The sequence below is a fragment of the Argentina silus genome (assembly GCF_951799395.1).
Source record: "Argentina silus genome assembly, chromosome: 1".
NCBI lineage: Eukaryota > Metazoa > Chordata > Actinopteri > Argentiniformes > Argentinidae > Argentina > Argentina silus.
Genome location: NC_139655.1, coordinates 6,804,916 through 6,830,544, shown reverse-complemented (window position 1 = coordinate 6,830,544; position 25,629 = coordinate 6,804,916). Strand labels below are relative to the sequence as shown.

The 25,629-nt window shown below is 41.9% G+C and overlaps 1 protein-coding gene across 1 annotated transcript in view; it reads left to right on the top strand.

Moving 5' to 3' along the window:
• Positions 1 to 3,210: 3,210 nt before the first annotated feature.
• Positions 3,211 to 25,629, top strand: part of adarb2 (adenosine deaminase RNA specific B2 (inactive)) — a gene marked incomplete at both ends in the record, with an annotated part of 120,761 nt that continues 98,342 nt past the window's right edge. The window contains 3 exon segments of the mRNA XM_083665663.1: positions 3,211 to 3,313; positions 10,670 to 10,678; positions 10,681 to 10,752. Of these exon segments, the coding sequence (XP_083521789.1) occupies positions 3,211 to 3,313; positions 10,670 to 10,678; positions 10,681 to 10,752 (184 nt within the window).

The window sequence follows — 25,629 nt, the reverse complement described above, 5'->3', positions numbered from 1 at the left end:
TACATTCTATCATAGTTCTGATGAGGGCTATAATAGTATTATTAATATAATTTATATACTAAAACATGTCCATGCTGTTCAATGCTGGGTAAGACACTGTATATATATTTGTGTATGTTTTGTTGCATGCACAATGCAACATATCTGTTGTATGCATCATAATTGGCTCCCCTTCTCTGGACGTATATTTAGAGTTAAAAATGGGTCAAACATACTGTATACATGGGAATAAAAATAAGTCTATGGTCACATTTATTGTCTTGAAGTATCAAAATTTGTAAATATTTATGTGAATAATGTCACTGTAATGACATGTTTAATTATACAGTATGCTGAATAATTTCCCTTAATTTCTCGGCATTAAAAAGCATATCAATGAGATCTTCTTTAACGTTATGTTGTGATTACATTGTTTTCATTCTGAGGATATTGCTGCAGAATATCAGAGCACTCAAAAAACCCTCGGAGGCCCTCAGTGACGGGTACTAGCAAAAGCAAGACAAACAAGATTAAAGGAAAATAGTACTTTCATGGAGAAAACAACAAACTACCTGAAATCAACATGAAAACATTTTTAGACACTGCTTTGAACAAGGGAGAGGACTATTTTGCCCGATGAGAATAGCGGGTTTGTGAATGTTTGACAATGTGGTTGTGATGTAGCTAATGTTATTACTCAGCTGCAATTTATACAAAGTTTTGTTTTATATAGTTATCTAAATAAGTAGCTCACAACTGAAATATCTCAAGAGAGGTTTTTTATAGTGCCTAACATTCAATTTCCTTAGTAGACCTTACGTTTTAAAAAGTTGTATTGTGTCCTGCTTGAGTATGCCTGGGTTCAGCACCATGGACAGCGGCTAGTAAAGTGAAAATTAATATAGGGAGTCTGGAAACCTCTCACAGTTTATAATGTTCAGTGGGAGTCCCAGAACAGGTGATTAACAATGATAAGCTCCTTATTAAATTGAAAAAAAAAAAATGGTAGAAACTTTAAAATCAGGAAACAATGGGGGGTAATGGGGTACATTGTTTAAACCTTTTCAGCAAGGCTGTTGCAACACAACATGTCCAGTATTGAGTCTTCCCACCAGGACAGAGCTAGAATCAGCCACAGCTCTCTGTCTCCCCAAGTTCTTACACACAGTGTGTGTCTGATACCCCATCGCTGTAAATTTCCTTCCTTGGTGTTATCTGTGAATGGTTTACCCCCTCACACCTTCATTACGTCCCCAGATAGTGGCATTGGCAACTTGTCACTTCTATTGATTTCTCTTAAACTGCAATTTACATGGATATTTGTGGGTGTCCTCGGGGCAGGTCGTGTCCCACCGGACAGACCTGAGTAGTGCTCCCTCCCTCTGGCAATGTGGAAATGTTTCCGCCACACAAAAGAACCTCAAAGTGACTTTTCCATCTGACATCAGCAAACATGTCATGTTTCCGAAAATGCATGGCTTTTTTAATGTCAATGGGAAAATAGATTTGGGTAGGAAGGTTAAAACTGATGTCGCTAGATGCATATTTTTGGTGTGTGTTTTTAGGAAAACATCAGCATTAGTAAATGTGAATCGTAGACTGCTTTATCTTCTGGATCACTGACTTTCAAGGTTTTTAGGCTCTGATTTTAATGTGTTTTGTTGTTGTTTTGTTGTTATGTTAATTTCTCATGTCATGTAGAATGAATACAATTGTAATGCAGTTGTTAGCGCTATTTCCTTTCCTTGCATCCAGAGTTTGGGAAAAAAGTGAGGACAAACCGTAAGGTCATCGTGCTTTTACTATGGAGTTAAAAAGCTGTGTTTATGTATGATTTTGAATGTATCTGGCACCATAGCACTTCCAACATACACCTGACCTTGCACAGATGGCTGGGGGAATACAACATAACCGCGAGGTAGCAAAAAGCACAAATGCTTTTTGAAAGAGTCAACACTGTGCTTTAACACAAATGCCAAAATGTCAGTTTCTTCAAACATTTTCAGTTGCAATAACCTGTCAGTCTTTTACCTCTGAAGTTGAAGGTCATACAAAGTCTGCTTTGTCCTCTGCTTAAATAGGACACAGAAAACAAAAGAAATGTCATTACATCAGCCTACAGTTGTTCAGTCCTTGCATATTTAAATATGTTTGCTTTAAACAGCATAGCATGCGATCATTGTACAGTACTGTACATACAGGTACTGTATAAGGACTACTATCACGTTCCTTGAGCGGTATCTTTTAGTTTACTACACTGTAAACATACAAATAAATCCTAGCTTGATGTGTTTAATACACCAAGCCTCTTGGGACTTTACATTATAACACTATACACTATAAAAACTAGACATTCTGATCATGCAACATAACATTCTAATATTCAAGAACATTGACTTTGGTTCCTCTTACGCGTTTCAAGGTCAAAGTCAATGAATTTAAGATTATTCACCCTACTGCACATCATCTTCAATACCACAGATGTCACTGACACCACACTTTGGTACAGAATAAAGGGGAGAAAGTCTCTCCACATCAGGAGAAAGAGAGAGAGAGAGAGAGAGAGAGAGAGAGAGAGAGAGAGAGAGAGAGAGTGAAATACAAATAATTATATGAAAATTCCAATAATGTTTTGCACTATATGGACAAACACATACTGTACACGCGAAGAGAAACATATTAAAAACCAACCAAGACTCTGTCACAGGCTGATCTTTACCTCCCTGTCTTGTCCTGTGGGATGAGAAAGCCATCACCCAAATAAGCAAGGGAAGAGGGGGTGCAGGGGTTGGTGGGGCTACTGGTGATGTCACAGCTTGGAGACAGTCATGATTGGGTCTAATTAGAATTTGCGGCAGCAAATAGATAGGCTTCCTGCATGATTGGATTCAAAGTGGCTGGTGCCAAAAATTCGCAGAGGTGCAGAAACTAGACGCTCTACATACACCACATCACCCTGCGTGAGGGAGGCGGTATCAGTATGAGCTCTCACGCTGTGCTGAAAATACAGTCTCTCCGAGAGGGAGGCTTGCTGGAGTTTTAGAGGTAATTGTGCAGACAGAGCTTTAACAGCGAGACGCACTCCCTGGTAAGAGTTCGCGAGGGAATAAAGAGAGTCAGAAATATCTACAACGTCACCGAGGACTGTTTTATATTTCGAACTGACACAAAACAACTAAGGAAAACCTTAAGCAGAACAAGTTATTTCGCGCGTCGCTCCGCTGTACTGTGATGGCATCAGTTCTTGGAAACAGCACCCGCGCGTCGGGAACTCCAAGCAGTCAAGTCAAATGCAAGTTCAAAAGGAGAAGAAGAAGAAGGTCGAAGAGAAGAGGTAAACTTTTATTTCAGTTTTTATATTTATTTCCAGAGAATGTGAAACAAAGAGGTCGCGCGCACCTTGGAGGAGTAGAGGGCAATGACAAACTGAAACTGCGTCGCGCAATTTTTAAGAGATTTTACCTATTATTATCCTGAGCGTTTAGCTGTAGAATTGAACGAGGAATACAGACATTGTTTGCCGATTCGCGGTAATCGTAAATATGCATTTGTAGTATTATGTAGGTCCCACGACGCATTGTCACATGCACCATCTCCGCAAAGTTGAAGTTTCGCTTCATTCAAACAATGCCGTCTGCGTTACATAAATAATGTAACGCTGTATAGAACAATGTCAATATATATTTTTCATTTCTAAAAGGAAAATAATGAGCCGTCTCACATGCTTCCACGTGTGACTTCAGCGCATCCATTGCCCGTGTTTCAAGTTAGGCTATCACATTATGTCAATGCACATACAAATGATATCCACAATACAGCACACATGAGGAACAATTTGGACGAAACAATTATGAATCATGGACTTGTAAAGTGTAAGCTAATTCATTATTCATTATTATTCGTTATGATATCTCTCGAGCCTATCCTACTATGTGACTACAGTAGTGTAGTAATGTGTTTCACTTACTGTATAGCTGTACAACATATGTGACACATTGAAATTAGGTCAGACTTGCACTAGAAATTTGTCAGATTTACACTAATGAGTGTGTATTGGATATCCATATATTATGCTTATTTTCTACAAATGACAAAAGAGCATTTGTTGAACTGTTGACTCCAGGCAATGATGTGGTAGTCGAGGTTACACACATACATGGATCAAACATAGCCCCTTTGGATACTGAAGTTTAGTCCCTACACTGACCTTATTATATGGAGGGTCCACTATTCATTTATTTCTTTGCAATCATATACTTTTCAATCTATATCAATTGGATTGAAACTTAAGTGCATTTCTGTAAGGTAGCCTAAGGTGTACACGGTAGTCCTATTGCTTGTAGTTTGTTTATTTCCGAGGTGTTGAACTTTGCATAAATATCAATAGTTATGATTTTCTTAAAATGTAAAATGTTGTCATTTAATACACCTTTTCTATTTACTGTAAACACATGAGGTAAACCTTTATAGTCTAGTGTCATGGAGTATACACCAATAAACAAGCAAGTATTGAATGCATATCTATCCTAAAACGGCTTGTATGTTCTGTTCTAATTAGGATTCACACTGTCAATTCAATTTCAAAAACAATATGTACAGAAATTGACCTGGATGCTTTTGAAACAAGGCAGTGTTTCAAAAACTTGTTGCTAATCATGACAGTAGGTTACGACTGAGTCATAACCAGCTGGAGAGTTCAGTGGAATAGCAAGAAGCAGCTTTAAAATATCAGTAATATAAACACTGTGGCCTGTAGGGTTGTTCACTAACTTCACATGTTTAAAAACTTTCCATAAATAATGATATCATAAAAATATGACAGAGTAACTGTCGGGAAGGAGTTAGTCAGGCTCTTAAAGTGGAAAAATAACGGATGAGAAATGGGTTCAGGGGCAAAATGTCCTCTGACAAGTTTGTGTCATGCGACCTGCTTGCCTTATCACATCCTCTGACAGCTACAGGGGCACCGTCTGGATTTGCTGATAAAACATTTCATTGATCAAACTGTTTTCCCTCACTCTGCCTGTCATTTTGTATGTTTTTGCTTTGGTCTGTATTTAGAGTGGGTTTGATTTGAAGTTCCATTCCATATACTGTTCTTATTGTTTGTGTGTATTGTGTGATTGCTGAGTGTTTGTGATTGATTGTCGTCCAAGGTGCTTAAGTAATTACCCGTGAAAGGTAAAGTAGAGGCATTGTTGGAAAAGGGTAGATGCTAATGCTTGAGACTGAATCGTGTAGTTAATGACAAATGTGACTTGTAAATTGATTGTCAAGCCCAATCCACTTTCAGAAGCAGTATACTGGTGCAGTTTAGTTTTGTGACATTTCAAACGATTTTAAATACAGCTGGTCACATATGTACATTAGATATATGTGGTGTGTTTATTATCTAGGTGTAAATGATCAGAAATATGGTATGGTCTGACATGTATGGTCTGACATCACCCCCAACCAGCTAAAGGCAGAATTGGCAAACCGGCTAACGGAGGTATTTACATCATGACCACAATATTATATTCAATCATTGTTTACTTCACATGTTATGCATCATTTAGAATCATTTACAATGATGATGACATTTTCTAGTTCTTGTTGGTGTTGTTTTTAAATGTCCTTGTCTCTGTATTGTATTCCAGTAGAGTATGGATGAATGCTTAAAGTATGTTCTCGTTCCTGAAACCAATTGAATATTTAACGAGGTCTCATGAGCAGTTTGCACATGCCATCAAACTACAAACAGACAACTGAACCCATTTTCATAACCTCTGATATTAATAGCCCAAGTAATTGAGACAAAGAAAGACAATACATAAAATATAGTGCTGAGGCAAATGTATTTACATAATGGAAATGACAGAATTGGTTACACAACATTAGGCATTGCATATGAAAATCACACAAAGTGTGCACATTAGCTGACAACCTTTCAGTGTGTTTCTAAATGGATAATATATCAGCTGTGCTGATTCAGTTTGATAGCATGGGACATTAGGGGCAGAGACTGTTTGCAAATGAACTATCTCTAAGAACTGGTGGTCATCACTAACTCCTCCAGCATCAGTCATGTTTTCACATCATACAGCTACATCACTATTGTAACAATGAAAATGTACGTGAAATATTTCTGATATTTGTCTGTTTCTGATATTCTTGTGTGCCGTTTGTGTTCAGAAATAAAACATTCTGTCAGCGTGAAAAATAAAATAACCTAAGCCTTTCTAATGAAAGTACACAATATGTTTAGTTTGAAAGTAAGTGCCCTTTCATTCTAACCAACATTTTTCTACGTCAGCAGATTGTTTGAACCTTTTTGAATTTTATGGAGATTCGAGTTTAATACTTTGTGTTTTTATTGTAATACACATTCATCAACTTGAGAGCTCAGACAATTATTTTTATAGTCCTCTCAGCTGAGGGGCCCTATTCTGGGATTATGTGGACAGGGCATTTGAGAGTTAATCCTTTGCAAATGCTGCAGATTATTTCAAAATGGACTATGTATTAAAACCTATGTGTGTATTCAAAAGGATGTAAGCAGATTTTCCCCCTGATTTCATTTAGTTATTTTTTTTTCCAGTGTTATTGTTATTGTTCTTTTTTTTTTTTTTTTTTTACCACAGTGCAATAATGATAGTAAAGTGCATCTGAAAAAAGCACACAATAAAGATTAGATGTGGGATCACCACCGTTGTAGAACACGTTCTACTCACCACCATCTCACCCATTTTACTGACCTACTGCAACATCCCTGGAAATGTGATATTGTTTATATGAAAACCATTTCAGTTAAATTCACAGAACACTGAAAATCATTTATCATAATTTGCTATGATCAGCATCCTGCTTTCACGTTGTTACCCAAGTACTTTCCGATTAGTATGTCATTTGCTGTAGGCATGACTGTTATGCACACTGTCCACATTTCAATAATCTTTTCAACTCTGCATTGAGTGAATTACATTTGGTTCTGCTTCATTCACCAACCTCTAAGTACAGTCTATTGAAATCCAAAGACATGTACTCCATCATTACTTTAAGAGGTTTGTTAGACATGTTGTGTTTTGTTGTTGTTGTTGCTTTAATTAATCACACCACAGTGATTTACTCTCGTCCCTCAGGGATTTGGTGCAGTCTTTTCCACAAAAGTACAAACACAATTACCATCCTTTTGAAAATATGACATGTTCTCAGTGACAAATTGCCCAGACTGTAGAAAATACCACATATATGTGAAATGTGAATTTATTTGTATGATTATTGAAAGATATATGCATAACATATCCCTGGTCATTACCTAAATTGTGTTTTTCCAAACATGGAAAAGTGTACATTTATAAAAGGCATTTCTCTTTGTTAAACTTTCAATCCAGTGCTTGCCTAACTTACAACGCAAGCAAGTAAAACCAGAGTGCTAATGGGAATTCAGTCAGAAACAGCTGACACCAAGTGTCATATAATTTATGTAGCAATTACTGTTTACGCACTCCCCCAGTGAGGGGTTGCCGTGGGCCGAGCGGGTGCAGAGTGAGGCCAAAGACAGGGCAGCGGACTGGGGTCAGTGCATTTCCACTCAGCCACGCAGCGACGCGGGGCCTTCACAAAGCCATTAACCAGGCCACGTGTCGCCTAGCGCAGGGCCACCACTACACAACACGGCCGCTGTGACCATTTGACAGGGAGAGGAGTGGAGCAGTGGGAGGTGACCACCTGACCAGGGGTACCCCGGCCCTTACCCATAATGATAGAGTGACAAAGGTGTAGTGAGCAAGTAGAGACCAAAGTCACTGACCTTTGTCGAACACGCTCACAAAGTATACTCAGGGAGACACTGACAGCAGTGGGTTTTAGATAGTAGGGCCTTTTTTTCATCCCGCGTACAAATTATTCATATTTGACACAGTTTCTAATGTAGGCTTTGTCCATTAGCACAGTTATTAATGTTAGGGACAAACCAATGTCACACAGACTGTGTGTTTCTGGAAAGGTATTGCAGCAAGATGTAGTCAGAGATGTAAACACTATTTTTGCCCTAAACAGTTCCGTCATATTTGTTTGTGTTTGTGCTGATAACCACATTAAATCCTGTGACAAAACACCGCTGGCATTTATGAGGTTAATGAAGGTCATCGCCAGCGGCAAAAGCTTTTCTGCATGCAGATGGCTTCAGAATTCACAGACACATCCTGATTAAGGGTAGAATATTCCTTGGTTTAGGACACAGCGTCCTCCACCGAACATTTAGCTGGGGAAAAAAAGGTTATTAACATTGAATGGTGACTGTTCTCTCTTGAGAATCGCAGATAAAATGACCAAGGAAAGAAATAGCACAACTTTGCAAATTAGCATAATTAGTAATTATCTCTTAATAGCCCCTCTTGGCTTTTGAGACTCGGCAGTTGAATTTCTGCTTAAAGTTCAGTGAGGAAAAACAAATTTCATGCTGAAATGTCTCAATAACACAGCTGAGCTGTTGAGGTAATCGCCTCACTAAGGTTATAAAGAAAATAAATCAAAAGTATTAAAACCAATGGGACAAGAAGGAACTCTCTTGTTACAGAATTCAGCTGTTAAGAATTTCAGTTAATCAGTCCATCTCTTATTTACTCTGACTGGATAATAAGCATTTTACCCGATATGATAAAATATTAGTTGCTATGACAACATGGTACAAAAATGAAATTAAACCAATCATGAACTGTACTCACTCACAGCTAAACCATGATGGCATATACATTGTACAATAGCTAGCTAGTAAGCATTGATGATAGATAATTGCTTTGAGTGTAATTCATCACTTAGCACAAAACGCTATGCTGCAGGATTTATCAGATGATCTGTGTTGTGTAGTTACAAACAACACAAGCTGTCAGTCTGCATAAGACCACAGTAATATGTCAGTGTCATCACTTCCTCTCAGAGAGTATAGCTCTGCAGAGCTATGTAGAGCACACATCCAAGCAGTTTACAGTGTTAATACTACACCATGCAAGATAACATGGATCCCTTGTTTCAAAATAAACAAAATGTGAAACTGGGTTATGTGAGCAATGATGTCTTCACCTTAGACACCCTTATCATTCTGATTTAAATCAGTTCAGTGTTTCGATTGAAAGGTGCAATATTGTACTGTATTGTAGATATATCATGGTACTTGAAACAACATATTTTACTATATGTAGTCTACATTGTATGCCTGTACCTTATTTACCTAGAAATTGAGGCTGCTGATTTTAAGCTATGTACACTTCCGTCCTTAAACTCAGACCTCAGCTAGAATTGAAATGCATTAAAATGCTACTATTTAATGCTAAATAACAGTTTTGCCTCTCCGTACCCTACACTAAATTCTAAGTAGCACCTAACACGTTGTCGTGGCAAAACATTTCTACAGTTTATGATCTTAATTAGGGCCAACTGTGTCATCATCTGAGTCATTCCATTGTCTGGAGAGAGTCCAGATAATCTGATACAGTACTCTACTTTATTCTTTCTCTTAACTGTGGATTTTCTTCCTCTGAGTGATACTGTGTGTTCTTGGCAGTGCATCTGTTCCCTATGCAGGGAGTGGCTCAGTATGACAGCATTTGAATGAGCACTTAGAGTGACATTGATAGTAATTACCAAAAGCATTAAACAATAGTAATTATGATAAGACCGCTGATTTCATTAAATATTTGAAACCAATTTTGCGTGTGTGCTGTAGAGAAGGTTCTGCATCCACTGGCCTGTATACATCTTTCCATACCTGACTTAACACATAATGCACATCATAGCATACCCACAGTACTGTACCACATTGTGCTGACGTAGCATTATTAACATTGATACACTGTTTCATTTTGAATACAAGAAGCAATTGGATGAAGCAGCTTATAGTTCTTCCCTTTTTTCTTGCCATCAGAGGGTGTTCCCATTTTAGATAAAGTTAATGAAGGACTTTAGTAGGTATAGACAAGTCTTATTGCCTGAGGACCCAGTAACAGCATTTATTTCCATTAACAAGATGGACCGTTTTAAGAGGCCCTCTCTTGAGGATCTCTCCTTAGGTCACAGAGTCATACCCTTGGTTTTCCGCACGACCAAACCTTCGCTTCAGATGAGGGGTCACAACCTGTGCTCCAATCACCGTAACCTGTCCCCAACTGTCACTGAGACAGCCTGTCCTTGTGCGGTGGCACGCTGGCACTGGGCATCAGGTAGAATAGCTATAGCCCTCTAATGTTATTATTTCTTTATATCCCTATCTGTTTGATACAGGATAGTGAAAGCATAGTACTGTACTGTAGCTCTACGGCCAAGTGTATTAGACACAGGACAATATCTTTATAGCTAACTAAGAGGTTTGTGTTGTAAATGCATTAATAATGTTTGCATGGTGTTTTTACCATTTCTTGTTTCTTTTTTAGGATATCTTGTTAGCAAGGTTTTAATCTTCTCCCGCTGGAGAGGGGTATTTTACTGTGCCCTGCTTACTAATACATACAGTACATATTTATGTTCATGGTAATTCTTGCAATGTTAAATGTACAAGTGGGGCACATTAGATCAGTGTGTGTCTAGTGGAATGCTTTATGGGAGATTAGGCCATTGATAATGATGAGAGCACGAGCATATGAGGTTCCTCCGGCTTCATTATTCCTCTCACAGGCAGCATTAAATAACAGTTTTGCCTCTCCGTGCCCTACAGTAAATCCGCTCTCATCCATCGATTCCAACATCCTTTAGGGGCCCTGCTCAGAGACCGGGCTTATCTAGCAAATCCTTTAAAAGGTGTTTAAAAAATCTTTGCCTGCATTAGCTTTGTCTGATGTGATTTCTCCCTGAATCGCCACCAAGCCGTCAGCGTTCGAGTGTGAGTTTATATAGCCCCAACGTACTGTATGCTGCTTGCATTTTTTAACACTAGTCGTCCCAACGGAGGTCCATGGGCGCGAAGTGACACTTTATAATAAAATAACTCTGCTGTTGTGAAACCTATGTCCTCCTCCTTTTCCATTTTCCTAAATGTCTGTAGAAACATATTAGCGTTGTTACAACTTCAAAATCACACGTAGAACATTTTCATGACTACCACACCTGTTTTTGATAGCCAACATGTCCAAGTCACGTCCTGAGGCGCTATTAACACCTGCCCCCAAAAGCAGCGCAAATGGTCCCAGTCGCGTTACCCTCATCATGGTGAATCGAAACTGACCTTACAGTTATGAATGGCTTACCCATTTCAACTGTAATTGCGATATCAGCAACATAGCAGACAGAGAATAACAGTTATTTGCATGATCATGTGCATAGAATTACATAGAAGCCCGTGGAGCGCGCACCCAACCTGCGGAGAACAGACACGCACCCTTCATCACAACTATATATGAAAACGCCGGCATATTACAATTTGTTTTACTCAAGCTACAACATAGTTTTTGCTCTCAGTCTATTATAGCTTATTTTTCTCCACCTGTGTGTGTATGTACAGTAGGCTACTGTAGCCTAAGTGTGTCTCATTTGGAACACTTTTGTGCGTAACTCTGCACACTTTTGTTTGCTTCTGATTGATTGTTATAAGCCAGGAGACAACATCAATATTTGTTTTGAATGTGGTTTGCATGGTGGAGCTTAAGAGCCGATGCATTTCTCTGTGGACCTCACTGACGCATTTGCATGACGCATAGCCACTGAAAGAAGAAGCGATTTTGTGTCCACTTTAACATGTTTAACTTTAGCAAATGACTGGTGTATAGACCTTTGTGCATTTATGCATCATTATATTTCATTATATGTCATTATTGCTTCAGATTTGTGTTCTGTTTTACTTCTTATAAAGCATTGCTGCGTAGGCTATGTACAGTACAGTTACACCAATTATGTCCGTCAATATGTTATATTCGATATGTAAGCCCTTTAAAATGCAAAATGTGGTATTCTAACGATTTTTATGTCCTGACTAAACACAACCAGTGTATTATTTTTTGCATGGTATTGATCTAATTCAATGATTACACTGTTAAACTAACGTCAACAAATGGATGTCTCCGGACGTCTCCGGACCTCGCACTGGGTACTTCTGTTAGTAAAGAGGGCCCGGGGCTTCTAGTGTTAAAGGTTTTTCCAGGTCATACACATGTATTTTTACCCAATCACATTTTCATTTGAACAGCTTGAAGAAGACCATTGATGTATTTGTATTCAAATAGTTCCAATTGCTCATCCATCGCCTTTGATAGCCCAGAGTATATTTGGTTTCTCCGATAAGGCCTGAGTATACATTGAGTCTGATTCAGTTGAATTGTTTGCACACCCAGTGCTTTGGCATAGGCCAGGATGGGTTTGGCATGGAGAAGACTTCCATCCTATCCCTCTTCTCTTCTCCCTTACCCCAGCCTAACAATCCCATATTGCTGCTGTGGGGCCTCGGCCACCACTAAAGGTTGAAGGGTATGTTGGACCTGAGGCTACGGGTGTTGCCAGGCTTAAAAGACACACAGGATGCGTTTCTCTGGGTGAAACACTGGCTATGGTTTGCTTGGATTAACTAACCCCCGTTCCTGAATAAGATATGGACTAAATTAAGGTACATTTGACATGGTAACATAACAATGCTCCATATGTAGACTATTGTTTTATATTGATACATCCCCATAGCTAAAAACTTGTAGTGTTAGTGCCAAAGCAAAGCTTCTGCATGAATTGTCTGTATGCGTGAGGCTTCTTGACAGATCTTCTGCCGCAGAATGTCACTTCGATGTGTGATTAAATGACAGGCCTGTTAGATGAGATTTAACACGTTTAATAGGTAAGCAAAATCTTCATTATCACCTCCTAAAACGATAATGCCGATGGTGATGACGATAATGTGACAGAATTGTTGGTGGCTGTATGATGTTGATAATGACGATAATAACAATGTCAATGCATAGGCATAGGTAATACATTCACGATTAGTAAACTGTAGGTAGATAATCAAAATGCAGATTTTGAGATACAGAGATACAGTATCTGTGTACTGTAGATGTCACTGTCAGCACCGTGCCCCATAGACTGCTGTTCTCATTGATTGACCTGCAACTTTGGGAATACTGCTGCTCTCTCTGTCATGAGACCCCTAGAGAGGCAGGAAACTGTGCACATCTGATGACACATTCTATCCACTGTAAAACCCCCACAAAACCCCCCCTGCAAAAGTGAATACTGCAGACTGTCTCTATGCAGTGGGGGAAGTTTCAGTTGAATAACGTAATTGTGTCTGTTCATTTTCAAAGAAAGGAGAGAGTGGTAGCTGGGTTTAATGATAATAGTCCTGACGATAGTGATGATAATCCTCTCCTCTTCCTGCTGACTGGAGAAAGCCCATCATTGTTCTCTGCTGTTCCTATTAATGTGATGGAGGTTCATTTTAATTTGAATGAACCATCAGGAGGATTAGAGGGAAAGACACTCACACGCACACACACACACACACACACACACACACACACACACACACACACGCAGACACAGAGACACACAAGCAGATACAAGCAGCACACGTGCAGGCATGCACACACACACTTACTCTCTCTCTCTTTGACACAAACACACATACACACGCACGCACGCACACACACACACACACACACACACACACACACACACACACTTTGGTGAAATCCCAACAGGTCAGCCTAATGAACTCTCTGCAGCAGTCACTATTATCTTGTTGTCACCTGTTCCGGCAGTTCTACCTTCTTGTCACTCGCAGCAGGAGCTTAAAACTACCGAGTCACAAGACAAAGAAAACTTCAAATGATACAGCTGGTGACATACGGAACAGTCTGTGCAGAGAGGTTCAGGCCTCGAGGTGCTATTAGGTAGGGGACTATCTTAGGTGCCAGGGGGGAAGAAAGGAGCTTTAAATAACACACATCACAGGGAGTTTCAAGTGATTTATATAAAAGAGAGGGGTTAGGTGGGTTAGGAAAATATGGTTGTGCATCTGTTAAAGAGTCCTAGGGATTTTCAAACTGCAATAGAGTAGGTTCCTTTACTTTTATTTTCCTCACAACTCCAACTATGAAATATTACATTTAACATATTATCCTCTGGGCCGTGGCTCTCCTAGGTCTGCTTTTTAGGGGACTGAGATGAGGTTGAGGGACAAAGGACCCCAGCACGGCTGTAGCCAGTGTGTTGCCCTCCTCCCTCGACTGGCCCTAACATACCTGAGCAGGGTTGATGATGAATGCCCACTGCGGGTGTCCTGGTGTCGACACCGCATCGTGCCAGAAGGACACACTGGGCACTGTGCCAGCTGGAGTCTTTAATGCAGCTTATCTTCCAGAGCCTGTGCTGTTAAAAAACTGTGTTAAAGTGTGTGTGTGTGTGTGTGTGTGTGTGTGTGTGTGTGTGTGTGTGTGTGTGTGTGTGTGTGTGTGTGTGTGTATAACATTTAAACCTCTCAAGATTAGAGTTGTCTTTTGTCATGTTTGGGTGAACTGAAAAAACATTATACATAAATTCATTATTTTTAAATATGATTATGTTTTTTGCCCTGTGTAAATGATAGACCTTTATGGGTTATGTAATGGTCACAGGTACTTTAAAATGTTGTGTTGCCTTAACAATATCATGCCATTTGATTGTGCAAATTTGCAAGATGATATTATCACCTTGATCTCACATGGACTGGTATCTATGGAGACATTTAGCATGACGATAGGAGAGGCATGGAGGAGTTTGCAAAGCAGCTTTTTGCCTCTATGCTACCACATACAGTAGAGCTTTGTCTCTATGCTACCACATACAGTAGAGCTTTGCCTCTATGCTACCACATACAGTAGAGCTTTGCCTCTATGCTACCACATACAGTAGAGCTTTGTCTCTATGCTACCACATACAGTAGAGCTTTGCCTCTATGCTACCACATACAGTAGAGCTTTGCCTCTATGCTACCACATACAGTAGAGCTTTGCCTCTATGCTACCACACACAGTAGAGCTTTGCCTCTATGCTACCACATACAGTAGAGCTTTTCCTTACCTCAGTGTTGTGGTTGTTTGTCATAATTATGACTCCAGGGTCAGGCATACAATACAGTAGCAGGGCCTCGGGTTCATCATCAGATGAATCTATATCAGTTTAAGATGCTTTGGTGCGATATGAAGTCATGATCTATCACCCACTTGGGGCTGATAGACAGTTCAGACCCAGGTCAGAGGGCTATCTGTCATCAGGCTTGTGTGTGTTTGTATTTTTCTTACATGTAATGATATTTGTGGATTCCCTATTATATATGGACATTCTGTAACATTTGTGAATTTGTGTGAAGGTGTTGAAGAAAAAGAAGCACCTATTCTTGACTTTTTCTTTTAAACTGTCGCTGCAGTATCAATGAATCTCCCATTGGAATTAATTTCTGAAGAGACAGCCCTGCCCCTGCAGTTGAAGTTGGAGCAATATTGTGAAACGAGTCAGGGGGCATATGGATTGGCCCATTATTAAAAGAGTAAAATGCAATATCATTAGTCTGACTTTAGAGCCAAGGAGCCCAGTGAATGGATTTATTGTCTCTCATTTCCACTCATTAGAGGTCCATAATGAAGACTCTGGTTCACTACCAGCAGAATTTCACTCTTTGATTGAAGACATTCTCTGCAGCCAGCTTGCCTATACTCTCCGGGCCTGTAGGCTCCCTGTCCACAGGCCTGAAAGATGGCAATTTGATCCTTATTGGCTAGACAAGGCCCTTGGCTAACCACCGAAATGCCCATTATCGTTTACTAAGCAGGTGCTGCGATGTATTGCTCCTTGATCACAATGCAGATTTGTGGCACGCAGAGCAATCCATTTTTCAATTTGGTCTCCTGCCTGAGATAAATTAACAGATGTCGATTGATTTTCCCCTTCTACAGTCGCACGGCTTGTTTACATCTGACAGCCAGGACGTTATAGCTGAGCGGATATTTGAAGCTAACGCACATTATAATTAGCCATTTATTAATTAGACAATTGGCAGGAGATTCACTAAACTGCTAATTTGACATGTCTTACTTTTTCTTCTCTTTTTGTTAACCTCCATTCAAGGGATTCCGTTGAATGGGAGGAGGATGTTGCAGTGAAATCAATCTGGAGCAACATTGCCGCACACACATCCACACACACACACACACGCACACACACACACACACACACACACACACACACACACACACACACACACACACTAATTTGGTCGTATATGCTCACTTGGTCCTACTGCTTATATATAATTACATTGTCCTTTTATCTTAGCTTTTCTCTTTTTGTTTCATCCCCTAACAACAACAACAACCTAAAGACTCCCTCATTGCCTGTCATCTCTTTATGCCTCAAATTCCACTTGACATGATCACAAAGCTTCCAGCGTCTTCACAGGATCCCTCTCACCAGCTGGTTATTAAGCTATAAATATCTATATAAAACTAGTCTTGCTTGGCACCATCACGCACTAATGAAGGGAGTCAAGTGGCGCGCAGCAGATATGCCCTCACATGCACGCTGTCACAAGCAATTTAATTGAACTTTGGGAAATGGGCCCCATTGTTTTTAGAGCCTTCCTCCCGTCGTTATGTACTAATATGCCACTCTTATTCTCATCAGCACTCATGCAAGATTCACATAATGATTCCCCTTACATTAATTCCCTCGCTTCTCTTTTTTCCTCTGAGGGCAGAGACCTTACTGGTGGAGGAGGGCTGGGGGATGCCTAGCGCTTTACCCCGCCCTAGACCCTGGCACAGGAACAAAGGAAGGCGGGTGTGTGGTACTGTAGATTAAGAGGGGGGGCCTGTTTGGAGGCAAAAGAAAGTGGAGCAATGTTTGGTCACGGCCTGTGACAGGGGTGGGAGCTGATGATAGATGGGGAATGGGAATGAGTCCCAGTGAGGTGTGTGTGTGTGTATGTGTGTGTGTGTGTGTGTGTGTGTGTGCGTGCGTGCGTGCGTGCGTGCGTGCGTGCGTGTTCGTGTGTGTGTGTGTGTGTGCATGTGTGACGTTCAGGGGGTGCAGGTAGGATCGCTGGTGTCCTCAACCCAGAGGTCAGTGCAGGTCCCAACCCAGCTAGTGTATCCCCTTAGGATGAGCTGAGTGCAGGTACAGAGAGAAGATAGATGCACGGATGAGATTGGGGGGGGGGGGGGACACAGAAAAGAGGGGTTAAGCACCGGGGTGACGAGCTGTCCCAGTTTAGAGAACGACAGCATGATGGATGAAGAGAGAAGAGGAGCAGTGGCAACTAGGAAGAAAAAGGAGATGGCGATGGCAGGTGACAGTGTACGTGCTAGAGCTACTGTACCTTGTGTTGATTGAGCACGGGAATATAGAAGGTCAGGGTGTTTATTTTTGAAGTCAGTTTCACATGCCATAGACGTGGTCACCTCTCCGACCTGTAGACGAACACCTGAGGCTTGGATCTGAGGATGTGAGTGTGCAGCCAAACAACTCAGAGAACAGAAGTAACAAAATAGTTCTCAGGTACCACTGAGTGCAATTACACTGAACAATGACTGCAGCATTGCGACAGCAGCCAGCGCTAAACTTCACCCTCTTTGACAGGGGTGGCAGAGTCAGACAGTGTATTAGTTCCTTTATTCTTTGCTGTCTGCCTCATAAGACAGTGTTGGAGGCAGGAAGCTAAGGATGATGGGATTAAGTTTGGCTCGTTTGAGGCCAATTGCCGGTTTTAGAGCGCCAGAGGAGAGAGGAGGGGAAGTTCGAAAGCTGCGAATGTCAGTGATTATTAGCGGGTTGGAAGGCTAGAGGAGGCGAGAGGAGGCGCAGTGTGAAGGACTAAAGCATCGCTGTGCCGTCTCAGCTTGAGGACGACAAGTACAATCTCTGCTAGCTGGTAGCTGGCATCTCACAAAGTGGGTGTGTTGTTTCTGAGACTCTGGCACTGTCTGCATTCCCTCATGTGTGGCCTAATGATGTTGATTGTGTGTCAAAATGAACAGGCCAGCACACAGGTCAGGATTTGTAAAGAATGTGAATAGGCTGGGTAGATATGCCTGTTATTATTACTTTGTGTTTAGTACAGACATAATGAGTTCTGCCTTTAGGAGGTGGGAATTTCTGCCCTTTATATAATCGCAAAGCGAAGTCGGGAGCATATGTTGCATCATTAATTCAGTGCTACGATTTAGAAGTCTTGTCGCATGTCATAAGCTAGCAGCTCAAAACGGAATTCCCCAGATTCTGACAGAGGAATCAAATGTAAAATGGAGCATCAGAGCAAGGAACTGACGATACGGAACAGATGTTCGCAGGAATGTTGACTTTTTGTTTGGCCCTTATCTTTGACGCTGCCATCCGCCAGTAAGTTGAGTGACGGAACCTGAAGAGAAAAGAAAGAAAAAACACAGTGAAGAGAAACGCATTTGGCTGTGTTGGTAAGACTAAGTGGGAGACGAGTTGGCAAGGTTTTAGATGGCAGAAACTGGGACATCTACACAGCTGTGTTGTGGCGTCGGGGGACCCTGAGATTGGTGTCACTGTATTTCATTGTCGGGAAGAGAGAAGAGAGAGAAACATGGGATACAGAGACCCTGTTGTAGTGTGTCTGACATTGCCTGATGGTGTAGAGGAGAGGAGAAAAAGAGGGATTTTGTTTTCATCATTAAGGGCAGGTAAACAGTGACCCTCTCATTGCAGTGATCCACAGAGCCTTCGAGAGGTGTGGTGGCTGTCTCTGTGGTGCAATTGCACAGTGACCTTCCTGTCTGAGGCCTGTCAGTCATACAGGAGAGAGAAAAGCAGCATTTCCCGCGACCACAGTAGTGGTGTTTGTGGAACCAGATCTGGCTGATCAGCCTGGCTGCTATGAGTCTCAGAATTCCCACCTAACAAGAGACACTGCCCAAACTAGAACATCAAATGATGATCCTTGTAGAATTTACGGGGCTCCTCTTATTCTACCTAGATAGGATAATAACTTGTACCCCAGGCATTCAACAAATGGGGGAACAGGTACATCCAATGTATGCCCCTGTTTATGTATCTTTTTGGAGAGTAAATGGATGCTTGACGAGCCTTAAAGTCAGAAACTACCAGATAAGTGGTATAGTGGTGGTTCATGAAGTACCAGTGACCACAATGTGAGTCATTTCTTCAAGAAGACTGATTCTCCTTTTAGCCTAAAGAAGATCTTCAGCCTCAAGAGTGTGTGACATTCCTTCAGTGGGAATAAAAACATGATGGTCACTCTAGATGGATTCGTTATCACACAGCAACGCACTAAAGGCAGATACTGGGAAACGTGGTTACATTGTGCCTGGGAATGTTATTCTCCTTGTGGCTAGTGTTGCTCTGAGTGAAATTCTCTGTCAAGAGCTGCTGTGGAGCCTGTGCAGCAGGGAGTGAGTGATGGTGGTCCTGAATTGCATTGACTGTATGGTTGGATATATGGGACAGTTGAGGTGATGACAGATAAACTGGACCTGGGAGAGAGAGCCACTCCAGATCTCATCCCCGCGTATATTTCACTCTAAATTATCGCCCTCCTTAAGAACGAGGAGCCGCCAGCCGTCGCCAGCCTCAGAGGTGCAGCACGAGCACCTCCCCCGGAGATAAAATATCCCTCTGTTGTAAAGTAATGACAGAGAAAAATGGAAATAGATGAATATACAAAATCATGATACATGATTCCCTTTACAGTGCAGGTAAACAGTGCATGAACAGGGGGCTGTAATTTTGAGCCCGGCTGTAATTTTGAACGCAGCTTTATTTGCACCGTTTATTTAAACCCAAAATGCCCCTGATGGAGTCATCAGCCCCCACTCATTGGCTAATGCTTTAATTAGGTCCATCTGGAGGAGGCAGGGAAGGGGAGCTCGCCTTACTCTCAAGTCACAGGGATGGTAATTTGTCTTCCTGCACCCAGTGACTGGCGTGCTGATGCTTGGGAAACTCGGGGCAGTGTTCTGGCTGCCGCCCAAACCCCCACCAACCTCTTCCTACTCCCTCCCTACACACTGCATACTGTGAAATGCCACCATGACTGGGTTAGGGGAGGTGACTTGTGACCCCGAAACTGCCCCTCTTCCATGTACAGGATTTAATTTGGTAATTGCTTGCTTCTCCAGACCGGAATTATGTGGTATCATCTAGGAAGTTCTCAGGAAAAAATGTGTCTAGAAAGATACAGTAAATAGCAGTTTTAGTTTACTGGGTGAACATCACATAGTCTGGATATTGTAATATGGAGACTAAGCCCAATTCCCCAGCCAGGAGTCTGACATTGAATCACTAGATGAGAAATTGGGTCAGTGATGAGTGTCAGTGACTACTGTGTGTGTGTGTGTGTGTGTGTGTGTGTGTGTGTGTGTGTGTGTGTGTGTGTGTGTGTGTGTGTGTGTGTGTGTGTGTGTGTGTGAGTTAGTGTGAGTTGGTGTGTTGTTGACATAGGAAATACAGTATCTTTTTAAAAAACTAAATATAGAAATGTTATGTATTACACTCATCATTCCCAGTAAATCATTGTAAGTTATTATGCATTTATTAGGTTTGACCCATTTCCTCAACAAAGACATTCAACAGTCGTTGAACAATTTCTAGACACAGATAGTTATAATAGGCTCAAATGATGCTCAAATGATGTTACCAAACGGTTCATCATATAGCCATTTGACATATCAGCAATACAAGAGCCTGTGTAGCACTTTGACTGCAAGGTGACTTTGAGTACTTTGAGTGCTTTTTACTATTTTAAGGTACATTGAATACAATCTCTATTTCCATACCCAGTATTTTAGTGTCAGTATTGTAATGACAGTTGAAGATAATACATTGTTATGGCAACAAAGCTCAGAATCTATGGCCGTAGCTTCTATTTCTTTGCTTACATTGAATAAAAGTGACCACTTTTCCTTTTACCGTATATATTTATTTTCCCTAAAACAGATTTGCTGTGGACCACACGATGAGCACGCTGACTTTGCAGCAGTATCTCATGCTAGCAAAGCACTTTCTGTCAATGTTACTGTATCTGTGTACATAAATCTGAAGGTAGCCTGAGAGGATGCGTTTCGCTAATACAGTACATGGGAATAAAGCAGTCATTACAGCACATCAGCTGCTTTCATAAGTGTCAGGACCTCAAAGTCTTCTCCCTGGCACATAGTACGATCAAAGCTGGAAAATACCCCTCAACAAATACAAGCCTTTGAAACAAATGATGAATGCTCTTCCATTCTCTTTCAGGGAGTAGCAGCTGCCTTTGTTTCCTATTTGGGAGAAACACACCTTAAATGCCTTAAAGAAAACATCTTGCTCATTACACAGTTGCATACTGTGCTGTAGTGAGGAATGGGGCTGCATCTCTGTGTATCCTTATGGCAAGAGTAACCATAACAAAACAGCCACAGCACTGCTACAAAAACATATTTTACTGCACAGGACAAACTGTCCCCTAAATTGAAGTTCTTGGTCGTCTTAATGACCCAGGGAAAGGTTTTGGGGAGTGATAAGGGAGAGAGGTGGGGAGGAGGGAGGGGTGGAGATGCCAGCCATAGGGGAATGGTATCAGCTTCAATTATAACAGGCAGCGGAGCGCTGCACAGGAGGAGATGAGCTGAGACATGGCCCCAACGGAGACTCACCACTGATAGCTGATAATCCCTGGGCGCCCATGCAGTCACAGAGCTGTGGCACGGTCAGGTGTGTCAACTGCAACTGACAGTCGGATGTGGGGATACTGGGGACCAGAAATAAAAAAATAAATAAAAAAAACTCCCTGCTAAGCACTGTCAGCCAAGTGACATTTTCAAAGTGGGCCGGGAAGACTAAATGAAATTCAGTGTTGATGTAGTGTCAACTTTGAGTGCACAGCCTTATATTTGAAACAAATGGAAATAGCTTGTGATCCTTGTTCAGATCTGCTCAGAACAACAAGGTTGAGGCCACAGCGGACTGGACTGTTTCCATTAGCTTAGAACAAAGAGCTCTGTCAAAGGGCAACCTTTTTATTAACCACTCTCCTATCGGTCTGTCAGTGTGACACAGAGGGGACACGGTGCTCAGTTTCTACAACACGCATCGCCATGTTATTGACAGTAATGTGCATTTCACATGTATATACATGTAACACACCTTTATATACCTGTGTGATCTCCTTATTATGTGTACAGCGTGTCAGGGTAGCACCTGCTTAAAGTTCTCTTGGGAAGAACTGGTCTGACTGGTGTATGTTGAATACCTGGCAAACATTGTTGAGTGTTGAGTACCTACTGTAGTTTTACCTTTGTGTTTAGTGCATAATTCAAGAGGTAAAGAGCAAGACAACAAAGTCCCATTGGACTCCAGGTAGCTCTGTGCAGACGACATGCAGCCTTAATACACCGTAACAACAATAGAACCTGATGATCAAACAACTACCGTGAATGATAATGAGAAACACCTTAACTTTAGTTCACACGACGCGCGCTCGTGATCATCCATTATGAGCCACATCAAAAGCTGACGATGACAACAAACATAATCTGTTGATGTGTCCCTCGCATGCTGGAGAAGGCGACGTGGGTCCAATGCAAACATTATGTTCCTGGGGCTTCCTGTGTGTACGTTATCAGAGGGCCGTGGAGCCATCAGAACACAGATGCGCCCTGATTAGGGGAATGCACCGCAATGACAGAACTGCATTAGGGTGATGTATGTGTTGTTAGCCGCAGAGCAGCTAATTCCAAATGTAACACCTGATTCGCTCACGCAGTCACACCTGAGTGCTGGCCAAGATGTAGTACCCATGTCACAGCTTTGATTGCTTTTATAAGTATTTTTTGGGAGTTTCTGATTTATTCTTTTGGCGTCTGATAATGAATTATGTTTCTAGGTCAGGAATGAGCTTAAAAGCTAAATTACAGTTATTTGAGAGAGACTGGGTTTGCATCAGTGTGTAACTGGAAAAGCCTACCCCTGTGAGATTTTTCAATAGGAAAGTACAGTCGGAACCACACGAGTGATGGGAAGATTCATCTTCATTTCTGAGCCACAACATTAAGTGGGCCTACGTTTTTATAGATGCGTAGACATGAATGCAATTATAGTTTGCATTGGATTTTGCATTACATTTCAAGTTGAAGTCCTTTTGAGTTTTATTTGGATTTGTTTTTATCCCATAGGTGAATATTGCCTCCCGACGAATTAACACTTATTGCTATCCATCCTGCGTAAGGAAATTAGGTGATTGCATGTAAATACAATGTTGTTACTACAGAGTTACACAGGTAAGCAAGTAGGTGAACAAAATGAACAACGACAAAACTAGAAGACATGCTCTTGGGAATTACAAGTGTGTGATCAGTGGTGGACACCCCAGGCCTTTCCTACCAACAGGTTGTGTGTTTTTAAACAGGTGTGCTCCTTTGGCCCATCTGGCCCTGGTGTTTACTAGCCTGTTGTTTGTCCTATTTAATACCTCTTAGTAAATCAGGTGTGTGTGTGTGTGTGTGTGTGTGTGTGTGTGTGTGTGCGTGCGTGTGTGTGTGTGTGTGTGTGTGTTAGCCTCTTCTGCTAGCCCCTTCTGTCCTCAGCCCCTCAGCATTTTTCCAGGTCAGCTTGGGCCTGTGTAATCATGGCTGTGTCAGCCGCCAGCCCGCCTGATCATCACAGCACAAGGATACGTGGGTCTGACATTGACTCCCCCCCCCCCCCCCCCAACTGGGGCTTCCTGGAGGGGCGGCCTGGTGAGCTGCTGTCGACCTGCGCTGTGTGTTTGAATTAAATCAGACGCCGTATCACCGTGCCAGCCTCACAGACGAACAAAGGTGTTTTGGTTCAAGGATCACGATAAACGCGCACCTTTCTGGCAAGGTCTGGCGCAAACAGAAGTAGCGTGTGTGTGTGTGTGTGAATGAGAGTGTGCTAGTGTATTAAATTCATGTTTGTTTGGAATATACAGTATGTAAATGTCTTGCTGTCTTTGATACCTTGTGTGTTTGAGTTTGTTTACTCTCCGTATGTGTGTGTGTGTATGTGTGTGTGTGCTCTTAGTATGTGTGTGTGTGTGTGTGTGTGTGTGTGTGTGTGTGTGTGTGTGTGTGCATGCCCAGCTCTTGTTATGGCAGGAGGGCTGGTCTGGTTTTGTGTGCTGCTGTGCAGCTGTGGTCTCCTGTCAGCAACGTTGATTCTTGGCCCCCTGAGGTGGGCTGCGTGGAGGCAGGCGGGGTGTTCAGACGTCCCAGCCCCTCCGTGTCTGGGAGGATGTGCTGGAGGACGGGAGTCATGCTCCATTAATTAAGCAGGAACCTGCTGACTTTCAAGTGGCGCTGGCAAAATTAACCTTGCATCTCAGCCTGAAATGCTTTGTTATTTCAGCTTTGATTACGACTCTTATGGTATTAAATGAGCCTTAGATGCCACCCCTCAGCTGGAGCCCTCTGGTTTTTCAAATGAATGCCTCAAAGAACGCTTTCGTAAAAATCCCATCAGATTAGAAAATGTAATCATAACAAAGTGGCGGCTAAATTGTATTTCCAGCTATCTTAAGGAGAGTTGATTGGGTGAGCAATTAATATGAAATAAACAGTTTGGTTGTGATTTTATGGAAAACAGCCATGTTTGGGTTGTTGAATTTTCATTGCAAATGCATTATTTGAATATGGCTCTATGACTACCACTCAATGACTGAAAGAAATGGGTATGTACTAGACTATACTGTAGGATTCAAACACACACTTGAATTTGGAGACTTTTACAGTCGTCAGGATTATCAGATTTCACAGAGTGCACAGCAGAGTGGTAGTCATACGTTTAGATTCAGATTAACTTCTGTTAATAGAGCGTAGAGCTTTGCTCTTAAATGTTTTTGGAAGAATCTTTGTTGCAAACTACTCTCTTCTATTCCCCCCCTAGCATTTAGTTGCCTAAAAGTCTCAAGATGTCATGCTGCATTATAGCTGACTCCCACCTCCCTCTGGGACAATTACTAGCTGTCAGGCCCTGCCTCAGCCCTACAGTACAGTGCTGGAACCTGCTCCAGACACCCAGTCTGCCCTCCCTCTGCCCCAAGAACTGCACCTAATGTCAGCCTGACAACTCCCACCTCTCAGCCTCCTCTGCTGCACAGAAGAAACACCTGCCTTTGGATGCATATGGAACACATGAATAGCTTGCGTCAGAATGCACTGCCCTTTACTTATTTGTCTCCTGGTGAAGTGTGGGTGAGATGGCTTTATGCGTTTATGCCTTTATTCCATTTCATTCTTTGGAGGGGTTCTTGGTTTGGCAGTTTTGCAGTAGTGAGACGTCTGGAGTTCTCAGGAGAGATGAGGATACTTCACAGTTCTATGTTCTGTATGTTTCTGTCTCCCGTCTGAACATTCTTTGGCTGCTGTCTCCTGTCATCACAGTGAAGCTTGTTGACCCGAGGTGATGGCTGGACTGTGTGCTGTTGTCAAATGTCCTTGTCAGGGCTGTAGAAGGTGGAGCTGCACCTCCCTATTGTCACCCTCTATTAACTCTGCTCTCTGTAAGCCCCCTCTGCCCGTGTCCGCCTCTGGCACTTCCTGTTTTGAGCTTCCCCAGCTCGGCAGTGACATCCCCCCCAAAGGGCCCCTCTGACCTTCACTGTCGGCCCTCTGGGGTTCTGTCTCTGTCAAGTGTCAGCTCTCCCAGCCCTGGGCACACACTCCCACCGGGCCGGATCAG